The 13,873-nt window shown below is 48.6% G+C and overlaps 1 protein-coding gene across 2 annotated transcripts in view; it reads right to left on the bottom strand.

Moving 5' to 3' along the window:
* Positions 1–486: 486 nt before the first annotated feature.
* Baiap2l1 (BAR/IMD domain containing adaptor protein 2 like 1) overlaps positions 487–13,873 on the bottom strand; it is an 89,455-nt gene continuing 76,068 nt past the window's right edge. For both annotated transcript variants that reach the window (XM_087578230.1, NM_001034140.1), the window contains 5 exons: positions 13,090–13,300; positions 12,393–12,470; positions 10,209–10,401; positions 1,709–1,746; positions 487–1,057 (listed from right to left, as the gene is read on the bottom strand). In XM_087578230.1, the coding sequence (XP_087434356.1) occupies positions 982–1,057; positions 1,709–1,746; positions 10,209–10,401; positions 12,393–12,470; positions 13,090–13,300 (596 nt within the window). In that variant the 3' untranslated portion in view covers positions 487–981. The remainder of the gene's footprint in view (positions 1,058–1,708; positions 1,747–10,208; positions 10,402–12,392; positions 12,471–13,089; positions 13,301–13,873) is intronic.

The raw sequence follows: 13,873 nt of genomic DNA, 5'->3' as shown, positions 1-13,873 counted from the left end.
AGATGATTTCTGGTGAGATCCAAAAAACCGATCAGCAACAAGCTGTGGATCAGTGGCTGCCGCAGGTGGATTTTAATTGCTGTTCTAGAAAAGGTCTACATGTTAGGCAGGCAGGACAGACTGATCTCTGGCTTCTCTGTGCAGTGGCCTGGGCCTGGATGCTGGTCTCAGCTGGAAGTCTGAGTGTGGGACAGTGTTGGGCTGGAATGGCGGCCACCCCTCCTGCCCACTGGGCTTCAGAATTGCTGTTTACAGGCAAGTAGCTGACTAAAAACTGAACTTCAGGAGGGGTCCCCAGAAGTAATGGTGGGGGTTTGGTCACCCAGTTTATTGAGACCCTGCTTGGCAACCTTTGTTACGCTGAATTCTGTAGCTCCTGGAGATAACTGACAAATGCCAGTGAAGCAGGCCACTGTAAGCGCTCTGCAGCCGTCCCCTCATGGATGTTGGAGTTCTACTTGTTTAATCAAAAGGTTAAGGATTGGGTCATTTAAAAAATTATATTTAATATAGTTCCATAATTTACATTGCTTACTGGATTTGCATGCTCTGATGCAAACCTATACAATATTTTCTTTAGATGAGCATCATACTGCATTAAGAACACAGGCTTTATTTTATAAAACTCCGGTCTTACTTGCATTCAGCTACAGAAAGCCAGGCACTAAAGCATACCCCTACTACCCCTTAATCTGGCTGTTTCCTTAAAAATTAAAAAGAACTGGAGCCAAACTGACTGTTTTTAAATAGAAAAGAAAACACTTCAAACGATTCATTTATGCACTAAGCTACTCATTTACCTTAAAGACAAAATTGTGTAAGCCCAGCTCTATCAAACAGAAAATACATTGATTTGCTCAAGTCGGGGTTCATTGAGATCAGGCACCCTCTGCGGGCTTTGTCAGTGCCTGCACTTGTCCAGCAGTGAAGACCTATCGCCCTGCAGGTGAGAGAACCACTCCGGCAGGGTCCTCTGCATTTTCACCGGATGATCGGTGCCGATCGGTCATTGGTCACTGTCGGCCGGAGTTTCACGGTGGCAAAGGGGTTTTCTCCACTGCAGGGGAGGAAAACAGACATACTAGACCAACAACGACAGCAAAGCCCCCAGGGCAGGACTTAAATGACATTGTGTGTGTTAGGGGGGCGTGTGTGTTAGGGGTGTGTGTGTTAGGGGCGTGTGTGCACGCTGGATGTTACTCAGGTGTTTTCCCTCATATCCACCTTCCATTTTGAGATTGGAATTCAGTGTTTCTGTGGGTTGACCATTGAAGTGTCCAGAATCTGTTTTCCCCTCTGGTGCCGGGGACCAGCATGCCCTGCTGATGTCCTGCTCCTCTGTGGGTGCTGGGGGTTTGGACTCAGGTCCTTTGTATGCTTGTGTAGGGAAGACTTCAATATTACATACAAACCGGGACTGCCCGTTCTGAGCACAGGTGTCCGGCAACTTACTGTGCCAAGCTAGGGAACAAGTCCTACACAGGTGCTTTAGTCTGACAGAAGGAGTGCTGGAGGACGGGTCACTGTGCCATGGGTTATACCTGAGCCATGCTGCTCTGTCCCTCTGCACTCCATCCTGGACTGTCTAAAGCTAGTGAGAGCAAGGAACCTCAGTTTCCCTGTCTCTGAGGGGCCTGTGGGGCTCTACTGGTCACTTCCTTAGCAGTCAGGACATCATCACACTGACCTGTGCACAGGGTATACATACCTGAGGAATGGTGGCTTCGCGGTCCCATTTGAGTCACTCTGGGGAGAGACAAAGATTATGGAAGGCTTGAAATTGGAACATTCTTCTAAGACCCACAGGGAAAGGCAGGCAGAGTTAGGTTTAAAGCCACCCGTGGGGCTGGAGATGCGGTTCAGTGAATGATGCTGTTCATGTAGATAATCTGAGTCAGTTCCCAGCACCGGCACCTACATATAGGCTCAAAGGCACCTGGAATCTGCTCTCGGGCTCGAGCGCACACATGCACACACATAAGTAAAACTAAAGCTATTCATGTTTAAAACATCCTGTGATCTCACATTGAGAATGCCTCATATTTAAAGTCGTTCAAAAGAATAAGCCAAGAGGAGCTTATCTTAGAACTTTGAGGGCCCTCTGCATGTCAGAAAGTGGAGTATGAGGTGCCTGGGAGTGTGGCAATAATGTTCACACAGGGGTCGTCCTGAAACATCCTGGATGCTCACAGAAACCCAGACCTTACTGAATTAAACACCAGAGCATAGCATGGAAGAACACACTTGCAGATACGCCTCAGACCCACACTGGGGCGCTATAGTAACTGGTCATGCCCCACACCCTTTTTTGAAGTGGTGTCCTCAATAATGACATGAAGGTTACTTAGTTTGGGAAAGTGATGCTAACTGTTAGAGCCAGCCATCTGGGGACCTGGAGCGAGGCTTGGTAGAACACTTAGCATATAGGGTTCAATGCTGGAGAAGGGGAGATTAAGAGGGGTGGGGGATTCTGAATTGAGGATCTGTCCCAAGGCCTGCAGGTGCATGGCAAAGCGCTGGGCCCCTCCCTCCGGCCACCTCTAGGCTGTTGGCTGGGGACTGGTGTGTCAGTGCCACCTTTCTGGAATTCTAAGTCTTACCGCCTTAAAATCTTTCCTGCTGTCCTCTGAGATCACTGAGCACATGGAACTGACACAGCACCACCCAGCAGAGGGCAGAAGAATATCACCTACTGCACCGGAGCCCAAGTCCTGGAAAGCTTCCTAGTTTCTCAGTAGTCTTGGGCACTTGTAGATTCAAAGCAAGTGCTTCATGTGCTAGTGTGTGTTCTGAGGCTGAAGCCTGGGCCAGGCTCCTCCAGGCCAGCATCTCTGAATCCTGGAATTCACCTGATAGACACACTGTCTCAGCCAGAGGCAGGCTGGAGGCACCTGGGCCGTGACCTCAGCCTCTGGGTTGCCTGGAGTCAGCAGTCATCTAGCACAGGACTTCATGTATATCGTCAGAAGCACAAAGCGACTGCCTGGCTTGGCACATCTTAATCAGGCTTGAAGTGGTGTTAAGTGATTTCTTCCTGCAGGGCCCTCGGTTGCTCTGGACAAGTCACCTCTGATGTAACTTCATTTGATAGGGTGATTAAGAGACAATTTATGATTTCTTCTTAAAGAACATCAGGAGGGCTGGCCTGTCGATTGCCTGCTCAGATCGCCGGCATGATTGGACTGCCTGGAGCAGTAAGCCAGGCAGCAGCCTCAGTCTGGAAGGAGCCTCTGGGTGCCCAGAAGGCAGACCAGAAATGCAGCCTTGCAGCCCCAGGCTGCCTCACTTCCCATAAGCAGACTCTTCCCACAGGAAATGGCTGCCTTCTGTTTTCCTCTGGGCAAACACTGACCTATCCTGTGTGGCCTTAGGAGGACAGCACCAGATGCTCAACTGGAAACTATAAGGCTCTCTCTCCACCTGACAGCACCGCACCTGCTAAAACCTGCCTAAAACCACAAGCTCAGTGCATCTTAAGGTGCCCTCACCAACACGCTCTGAATGGGTCTCTCTTACAGCCCCAGGTAGAAACAACCAAAAGTCTGACAGAAAACTAGCGCTTGACTGTCATCCAGTCTGTCCCTGTGAGATCCCCATGCCAGGACATGGGGATCCTGGTCTTAGAGAAGAGGCAATGATGCCAGGACATGGGGATCCTGGCCATAGAGAAGAGGCAATGACTATGGGGCACACACAGAGGGTCCTGGGGATCTGAGAATGTTGTTTCTCAATCTGCTGCTGATCCTACAACCATTTCAAGAAAATTCACTTCCAGGCCAGGCAGGTCTGGTATCCAATGCCCATATGCCCAGCACTTGGGAAGCTAACACAGGAGAAGAGTTCGAGGCCAGCCTGGGCCACATAGTGAGCCCCTGACCTAATTCCCAAAGATCTAGGGATGTAGTTCAGCTGGTATTATTCACGAGGCCCTGGGTTTCATTCCCAGAACTTCATAAACTGGTCATAGTGGCATCAAGCATCTCAGTACCATGGAAGTGGAAGCAGGAGGATCAGAAGTTCAAAGTCATTCTTGGCTACACAGCAAATATTATGCTAGTGTGGACTATATGATCTTGTTTTTAAAAAATGAAAAAAAAAAGAGTGTACTTACTCTTTATGTGTTATTCCTGTGCTTGGTGCATGAACTTGTATATTTTAATAAAGTATTTACTTAAAAACCAAGTACCGTGACTGGTGGTTTGGTGTGATGGCGTACAACAGTGTGAAAGTGACACGTTCACTAGAAAACTGTACTGTGCGTTTTGGATGTGGTCTTTTCCTGGGCTGGTGGTACATGATACAGTCCCCTCCCATGGGATGCTCAGGTAGCGCTGAGACAGCGTCTGGCCCTCTGCAGTGTGCTGCCTTACTACGCTAGGATGGGCCATAGCTTAGGGGACCAGGCGTTTTCAACTTCCAACAGGTATTTCAGGACATCACGCCGCAACAAAGACAAGTTTTCAGGCAGCTTCTCCTCTGCCTCAACCCTCCAGCAGCAGTCTAATTTCTAGACCAACTTTGAGTGCTGTCCATCAGGGTGACTTCAAAATACACCATTATGGGTTGGGGATTTAGCTCAGTGGTAGACCCTGGGTTCAGTCCTCAGCTCCGGGGGGGGGGGGGGGGACCAAAAAAAAAAAAACCAAACAAAATACACCATTACTGTTTGCCTATCTTAGCTGGCCTACCTCCCACTTCCTAGACAGGAAGGACTGCTGCCCCCAAGCCTGCCCTCCCCACTCCCCTTCCCTGCAGTTGGGGGTACCATGGCAGACAGGCAGGGCCTGTCACCCATGCTGTGCCATCTCCTGACAGCTAGTGAAGGTGCTGGCCCCTGAGCACACAGAACAAAATGGGATGATGCAGGCCAAGCCAAGGTGCTCAACTGGAGCCAGGCAGGCCATTAGGGAATGGGCCAATTTGTCTCTAAAACGCCAGGGCAGCAGTGGCCTTGAGTCTGGAAAGGGCAATGACCAACAGGAGGTAATGGGCAGGGCCGGGGTGCAGACACTCTGACTACCCAGTGCACATGTTTACGTACACTGGTCACTTGCTTTCTGTCCCACTGTCCCCTTCCTACTGTACAGAGGTCGTTGTGGAGATGCACAGGGCCAAGAGCTCGACCCCTTACAAGATGGTCTCAGTTTAACCGAACACGACTCGTTCTTTAGGAAGACACTTTCAGGAGTAAAGGGCTATGCGACCCAGGGTGGGCGGGGTCCTGCTGAGGAAGCCTAAGGGACTTGGGACACCTCGTAAAGATGTCCATTTCAGTATGATGACATACGCCTGCAATCTCAGCCCTTGGTAGGTAAGGACAGGAAGAGGATTTGAGTTAAAGGCCACTCTGTCTCCATAGCAATACATTTTCTTAAACTCAAAAGACTGGCCATCTCCCTGGGTATAGGGACACATGTCTATAATAGCGCGTTTGGGCAGCTGAAGGCAGGGCAGACTGCCCTCGCAGTGGTCCCGACTTCAATTCCCAGGACCAACATGCTATTTTACAACCATATGTGGCTCCAGTTCCAGGAAATCTAATGCCTTCTTTGGACTTCCTTCAGGTACCAGGTATGCATGTGGCACATATATGTACGTGCGGACAAAGACTTGTTAAAAATGTAAAATTAAAACCCCAGAGAGTCCCAGAGCAAACGTGGTCATGGCACTCACTCTTTGGAGCAACACTCACTCTGTGTCCTCCGTCTCTGCTCCTGGGACTCCTGAGCCTGTCTGGTGATGGAGCAGTGTCGATGGAAGAGTACTGTTCTCCCTGCAGTTTGCCCAGGACCCTTTCTGTAATTGGTGGTAACTGTACAAATCGTCATGCAACCTCGACCTCTAACAGGAAGCCTCTGCATTTGTGTGGGGTCCTGTCTGTTTCTCCTCAGTGTAAGATAAGGCAAAGTAAACATCCTTAGTGGACTGGGCAGGGACTCGCAAATATCTCTGCCTTTGGATATTGAAGGCCAATCGCTCTTTTGCTTGTTTGTTTGAGGCTGGATCTCATGTAGCCAAGGCTAGCCGTGACTGTGAATTCCTCATCTCCTGCCTCTCCCTCTGAGCACTAAAGATGTGAGCTCTGTAGCACTATGCTAGGTTTCTGTGGTGCTCAGGATGGAGCCCACAGCTCTGTTCATGCTAAGCAAGCACGCGACTGAGCTACACTTCCACTACGTTCTAGTGACGTCAGACTTTTACTAGCTGGTAGTTTCCATTATCTGATGGATCAGGAAGGCAGTGGAATGGGCCTTATCAGCCAGAGCTCCCAGCTCCCTTCCCTCCTTGTGCTGATAACCACTGCTAGGGACATTTCCCAATCCACTGCAGGACCTAGGAAGTGGCTGTCATTCCGGTCTCCACTTCCCGAGGCCCTGTAATCCATTCCGACCTTAAGTTACCCCACCAGGCCAGCTCTCAGCAGGGTCCAGGCGCAGCGGCTCAGCTGGTAATGGCAGGAGAAAATGCTATGATTCTACTAAGTGTGGGTGTCAGGTCAAGACTAGAGATGAAAATATCAATCATCCAACCGTCCACCCACCCACATCCATCTGTTTATATTTATCTAAATCTGTATCAAAAGAAACATAATTAATGTTAATCATATCCTAGAAATATAAGCATTACTAAATGTTCCTTTTAACATTTTCCTAGCTTTGAGAAAATGGAACTAAACCAAATCCATCCTTTTTTTTTTGAATGGTGCTGGGGGTTAAAGTCAGGGTTTTCTACGTTCTAGTTGCTTGTTCCACCCCTGAGCTATCCCCTAGCTCTCTAGATCATTGCTGTTATCATATTCAAGATCCAGGCAAGCTACAGTCTTCCATCGACGCTCCTCCGTCACCAGACAGGCTCAGATCAGGAGTCCCAGGAGCAGAGACGGAGGACGCAGTTAATGTTGCTCCAAATGGCGAGCGCCATGACCATGTTTGCTTTGGGACTCTCTGGGGTTTTGTTGTTGATTTAATTATTTTTTTATAATCTCATTTTTTAATTGTACATATTTAACAAGTGTTTGTCTGCACGTATGTATGTGCTGGGATGGATCCCAGGATCTCGTGCATGTTACACAGGTACTCTATCCCGAAGTGCACCTTAGATAAGATGTAGTTATAAGGTATTTTAAATATTACAAAAGGCCGAGGACAAAATTTGGACTCTGATCTTTAGCAAACATTCAGTCACTGTGGACTTGAGTGTGGGCAAGGTGTTCATGCCATCCCCTCTAGGGCTCAGGAACACTGCAGAAGAGGGGCAGACTCCTGGTTTGTTTTCTCTTTGGAGGGGTGGTGCTTCTGAGAGAGTCTCACTGTCCACCTGCCCCAGCCTCCCGATGCTGGGATCATGTGCTACCATACTGACTCAGTTTCTCAATAGTGACATATCTTATGATTTAGGCAAGTAAGAAGTTAAAAACAAACCTAGGTCCTAGTTAAACTATGAAATGCTAAATACAGAATAAGTTATTTACTTTTTCTTTTTTGAGACAGGGTCTTACAGCTTTGACTGTCCTGGGACTCGACCTGTAAACCAGGCTGACCTTGAACTCACAGACAGCCACTTGTGTCTGCCTCCCCAGTGCTGGGATCAAAGGTCTGCGCCATCACGCCCAGAAAAAAAGTATTTTTTTGAGAATCCTTTTTGTTATTGTTGTTTATTTTTAAAACTGGACTTGTCAATTCGCTTTTTCCTATGAAGTGAGGGTTACTCTGTCAACTCCCTTGGCTCATGTGGCAAGGTTACTGAAGATAAAAAGATGTTCTGGGGGCTGGAGAGATGGCTCGAAGGCTAACAGCACCTGCTGCTCTCTCTTCTGGAGGAGCTGAGTTTGGTCCCAGCCTCATTGTGCAGCTCACAACTGTAATTGCAGCTCCGTGCCCTCTCCCAGCCTCCATGAGCACCAACTCACGTAGGCATGGAACACGAGTACTCATACGTAGGAAAAACAAAATGTTGGGAGCCATAAGGATGTAGCTCAGTGGCAGAGCACATGTCTAGCAAACAGAAAGCTTTGGGGTCAACCATCTGCAAAATGACAGACAAGCAGTCAAACCCATGGCAGCTGCATGATGAGGCTGGGGTTTCTTGGTGGGTGGGTGGGTGGGGCTCAGGGTCTCATGAGTGCTGTCTATGCATACTCTACTGAGCGACACCCTAACCTTTTCTTTTGATTTGAAAAAAGGAATCTCACTAAGTCGCCTAGGCTGGGCTTGAACTTGCAATCCTCTTGCTGTAGCCTCCAAGTAGCTGGGAGTAGGCCATCAGACCTGTCTTGGACAGGATTCTTTAACTTTAAAACACACTAGATAACCAGGTGACAATCCATTAACTGTTGCTGTCACAAAAAGAGAAATCGTGTTGACTCCAATGACAAGTGATCATAGAGCAGCAGAGAGAAACGGACTGGACTGGAGCTCCAGAAACACAGGACAGTGAGGGGACACAGTAAAGGCAGTACAGGGATGGAATCAACACAACACAGACTGGGGGCCAGGACAGATGACCTGGTTTCCTAAACAACAATGGAAGGGAAAGAGAATGAAGGGAGACCTGTCAATGAGAAAGACTCATGAATCCCCTCAACTAATTACAAGACCCAGACTCAAATGAGTATACTACAAATATCTCTCTCTCTCTCTCTCTATATATATATATATATATATATAAATATATAAAAATATAAATATATAAATATAACTAAGGATGATGCCGAACTTCAAATCTTCTGGACTCTACTGCCTGAGTGCTAGTATTGCAGGACTGTATCTGCCACTACATCTTGATTTATAAACTATTTTAACGACATTACCAGGAATTAGAGTAATGACTAGTTGATGATGTTCACAAAAAATCGTGGGGCTTTGAGGATATGCTGGCCCTGTTAGAATTTTAAACGAGTCCTCTCTTTTCAGTCGTTCTATGGCCAGGTTGCTGAGTGACTTGACTGTTGCAGCTGAGAGAGTTAAGGCCGTCCGTTGTCCTGTTTGCATTACACTTGAACTTCTGCAGGAGAAAATGGAGTCTCACCAAAGCAGGGAAACATGAAGACTCAGCTCACCATGTACTTGAAGCTGTGACATGCAATTGTTTGAGACAGGGTCTCACTGTGCAGCCTGTGTTGGCCTGAGACTTACTACATATCCCAAGTGGGTCTTGAACTCATGGCAATTCTCCTTTCTCCGTCTCTTCAGACTGGACACCGAGGATGCACATCAGGCTCCTTTGCCTGGATGCACCCTGACTTCTCAGCTGTCTTCCTTTTCTCTATCTTTTCCTCTTCTGTCCTCCCTGAAAAGAACTATCCGGAAGTCCCCCTGACCGAGAGCCACACATCTACTCCATGCCCTGTGTGTGCACATTGCACACAGTGTTTAAACTTTTTGCACTCTGCCTTGGAAACATCTCCCAGGACTTCTACACAATGACTCTTTCCTGTCATAGCTTGAATGTCACTTCAGAGAGACCATAGCCACATATGCTGTCCATTGTCCTTTGCCACAGAAGGGCTGACTCTTAGATGCACGAATGCATCTCATAAGTCTGGCTGAAGGTCTTGCTCCTTCCTCCCCAGCCAGCTTGGCGGCCATCCCAGTGGGATCCCTGGAGGCCTCCCACTCGGAATGGTTTTTTCTTCCCCTTCCTTGGGGCTCCATCTTGGGACGCTAAACTTTAAACAAAAGTAACCTGCCACATCCACCCAGGATGCTATTCAATCATTAGTCACACACACGCCTGCCCCCAGCATGGCTTTTATCCTGTTTTGGTTTATTACCCGCTTCTAATCACTGAATTCCAAAGAAGCCTGGGCCTTGCTTGTTGGTCTAGAGCTCACGGGTACAGGTACTCTGGAGACACTCCGTCTGCCATTGCCAAGGACGGACAAGGATGCAGCCAGGAGCCCAAGCCCCCCACTTCCTTTCACAGGGGTAGTTTTGCACATTGGTACAAAGTCCCCATTTTTAAGCTCAGTCCTTCCTCTTTTCAGAAAAGGAACAAAATGCAGGGGAAGAGGAAGAGAATTAAATGAATAAAAAACTAAGACAAAAGCAAGGAGACAGCAAAGCTCTAGCAAACTAATGGCACCGATTCTCCTACATAAGAGAAACTAAAAAGCAAAGAGGGCTTAGAGCCGGGGAGAGAATGTGTGCATGAAGAAGAAAACCCGAGGCCCTCACCCCATCAACAGAGCCTGCCCCTCCAGCACTCACGGGAGATGTGGACGTGGCATCTGGTCTGGGCACTGGGGCTTTGAAGGTAGAAGTAGAAGGTATCTTGGCAGCGTCTGCTCTCTTGTCGGAGGTGGCTCCCATGGACAGGCACTCCAGGTAGTCAGGAGGAGGGATGACAACGCTGCTCTTCTCAGTCAGATCCACAGTGCTGATGCTTCTCACTGGTGCAGAGCTCAACGTCAAAAGTGAGGAGGCCAAGTCAGACAAGGTCAGGCCACTTGGACCCCGATACCCTAAATACCCATGGTGTCTGACAGTGAAGATGAAGTGTAGCTGGAGAGATGGCTCAGCAGCTAAGAGCTCTTCCGGAGAACTCCAGCTTGGTCCCCAGTATCCCTGTGATGGGGACCCCCAACTATCTGTGACTCCATTCCCAGGATCCAGTGCCCTCTTGTACCCTCTAAGGCACTGTGTATGCATGTGGTTCACGGACATTCATAAAATCAAAACAATACACATGAAACAAAGGTGAAGAGAGGACAACGGCACTGCATACACTCGATAGTTTATATGCTTAAGGATGTATGTTTACATACATGTGCATGCATCCTTAGCTATATATTGAGACCCTGCCTCAAAAAACAACCCTTACCCCTCCCCAAACAGACAGCTTCCTTCTTGGTATGAGAGTATTTTTAGACTCTGCGAGAGAGGAACATATGGAGATACTCTCTGGGGAGAGGGGCTGAAGGCTGCTGAGCATGGCACTGAGGCTTCAGAGGTAGAGAACAGCATGTGTGAGGGAGTTCATGATAAAGATGACCAGTCCAGTGTGGACGTCACTCCTGAGGGTCCAGTGTGCAGCCAGCTAGAAATACCTAAGACCTAAATATCCACACCGGATAATGTTCAGCCTGGATGGGTCATAACTGACTTCCGTTTTGGTCTACTCTTATCTGTATGCCCTTGAGCAAGGTTCTTTTATTTATTTATTTTTTATTTGGGACCAGGTCTCACTGTGTAGCGCTGACTGTCCAAGAATTCACTATATAAACCAGGCTGGCTTGAACTCGGATCTGCACACCTCTGCTTCTTGAGTGCTACAATTAAAGGTGTGCGCTATGACACCTGGCAAGCAGGTTCTTACAATCTTCCTGTGTCTCAGTGTTCTCAGTTTTAAACTGTAGCCCCCCCCCCCCCCCAATCACTTTCTCCTTCTCTTTGGTTTTTTTGAGACTGGGTTTCTCTGTGTAGCCCTGGCTGTCCTGGAACTCACTCTGTAGGCCAAGCTGGCCTCCAACTCACAGAGATCCGCCTGCCTCTGCCTCCCAAGTGCTGGGATTAAAGGCACATGTCATCATGTCTAGCCTTTTTTTTTTAGTTTTTAAATATATGTTTTACCAGTTGTGAGCTACCTGACTGAGAACTGAACTTGGGTCCTCTACAACAGCAGAAAGCATTCTTAAACCCCAAGCCATCCTTCCAGCTCCAAGATGGCTATTTTCCTGGTCACAGCCTACCCTGAAGAACTGGGGAATCAGGAGGCGGTGACAGGAGGACCATGAGAGCAGCTGCTGAGCTGCTCAGGGGGGAAGCACTCCTGCTGCTAAGCTTGATAACCTGGGTTTCAGCGCTAGGACCCACATGACTAAAGGAAAGAACCGATTCCTGCAGATGGTCTTCTGACTTCTACATATGTGTTATGGATCTGCTTCCTCCCACAAAATAAAATAAATAAAATGTAAAAAAAAAATAGATGAAATAGCCCAGGAGACACAGATAAGAGAGTACTGATGGGTCCTGAGAAGCGTGAATGTCTGTGTGGTGAAGCAAACAGACCCACAGAGGTCACTAAGTGGGACACAGGGAGGAAAGAAAACAGCACCAGGCCGGAACTTGAGGTGAGAGAGCATCACAGCAGAGTGCTGCACAGTCTACGCTGCTGGTGGGAAACAGAGGCCATGCCCTGTGGGCTTAGTGTGCAACCGGTGGGGACAGGAAGGGGTGAGGAGTTGGTGGGCTGGGCCAGGCTGTATCATAGCAGATAATCAGGGAAGCTCATGGACCACAGAAACCACAGGGGAGCAGCCATTGGCTCCTATCAGCCCAGCTTTGAAGGCTAATCCCAGGGTGGCTGCATACAAGGCTGTAGCTCTAATGTGTCTGGGACATTAGGGTCAAGGTACGCTTCAGTTGCTAGGAGAGCTGGGCCATATTCCCTACCTTGGTGTTGGTACAGACATAGCTTCCTTCATGTTTTCTTCCAGCAACTTTGTGTATGATGATGGGAACCAGCCCCTCCTAAAGGTAAGACAAAGAAGAAAGACTCCTCTGTCTGTGATACCTGAGGTAGGCACACAGGCAGGAAGTACTCACACTTGAGGATATCCTGATGACAGGTGGGATGGCTAGCCACTCACAAAGGGGCTGAATGAAATGGAGGCTGTTTCAGGTGTCTCCTACACACACACACACACACACACACATACACACACACACACACACACACACACACACACACACACACACACACACACACACACACATACACACACACCAATAGTAGTTTGATGATCTCAGGACTCAGCATGTTGGAAGGAGAGAACAGATTCCTGGAGGTTGTCCTCATACACATGCTATACACACACACACATGCACATACACAGTACGTAAATATAAACTACGTATGCCTTTTGTGAGCAGGAACCTAATATCATCTGCTGATCTATTCTTGTGCCAAGCTCACCTATATACACGAGATATAAACACAGCCTAGGATATAATGACAGCAGTGACCCCGACTGTAAAGAGGTACAAAGGGCTCCTGCACCCACAGACAGCTCGAAGTTTACAGGACAGACAGCTGCTCTCTGAGGCAAGGCCATTTGAACCTGATGCAGATGTGCTGGTGCCAACTCACACTTTGGTGGTGTCATGCTCCCCGTAGAGCCAGCCGTCCTTCTCCTCGGGAATGAGCAGTGTGAGGACGTCCCCCTGGGCAAAGCTCAGTAAGGTCTTATTGTTGCCAGCGGTGTGAGGGAAGATGGTCTTCACTTTCTGCTTCTTCATCATGTTCAGCCCAGTTGCAACAGAGACCGACCGCTGTAAACTGGGATCGTCCCCAGTGTTTGCTGAAGTGAGCAAGGCCGTGATGGTGATTCAGAGAACACTTGGTGGGCAAGTTTGAAGAATGACCCCAGGAAACCACTTGTTTCTGTGTCTTGCCTACATGATCCTTTTATGGAAACTTAAACTTTGGCCTATTTCCAGACCTTTCACGTTGCCCACGAGGAGGAAACCAGTATGCCTCAGCCTGAAGGCTTTAACAGCGGGCAGAGGAGCCCAGCAGCCAAGAGCACTCATAATAAGAGAAGGTCAGCACAGCATGCCAGTCTCACCTGTCCCATGGCAGCCAGGTGAGGGGCCCGCACTTTCCTGCTCTTTCAGTTTGGAACACAGAGGCAGCTGAGGCAGCCGCCTAGACCCACCACCTTTCCCTTGGGTTACAAGAAAAAGGAGGGAGCTGGAAATGCTGGTGCTCTGGCCTCTCACTGAGCATGTGCAGTGAGAACTTACTAAGTACCCGCGTCTCTGGAACCTCAGTGCTGTGCAGCCACCAGCCAGCCTCCGGAGGAAGGCTCGGTGAATGCTGACACTGATGAACACAGAAATGAGCCTACAAGAGTTCCCAGACTGGTCCTGTC

The sequence above is a fragment of the Rattus norvegicus genome, chromosome 12, assembly GCF_021556685.1.
Source record: "Rattus norvegicus strain SHRSP/BbbUtx chromosome 12, alternate assembly SHRSP_T2T, whole genome shotgun sequence".
NCBI lineage: Eukaryota > Metazoa > Chordata > Mammalia > Rodentia > Muridae > Rattus > Rattus norvegicus.
Note: the sequence above shows the minus strand (reverse complement) of the source record. Positions and strands in the feature narration are given on the sequence as shown.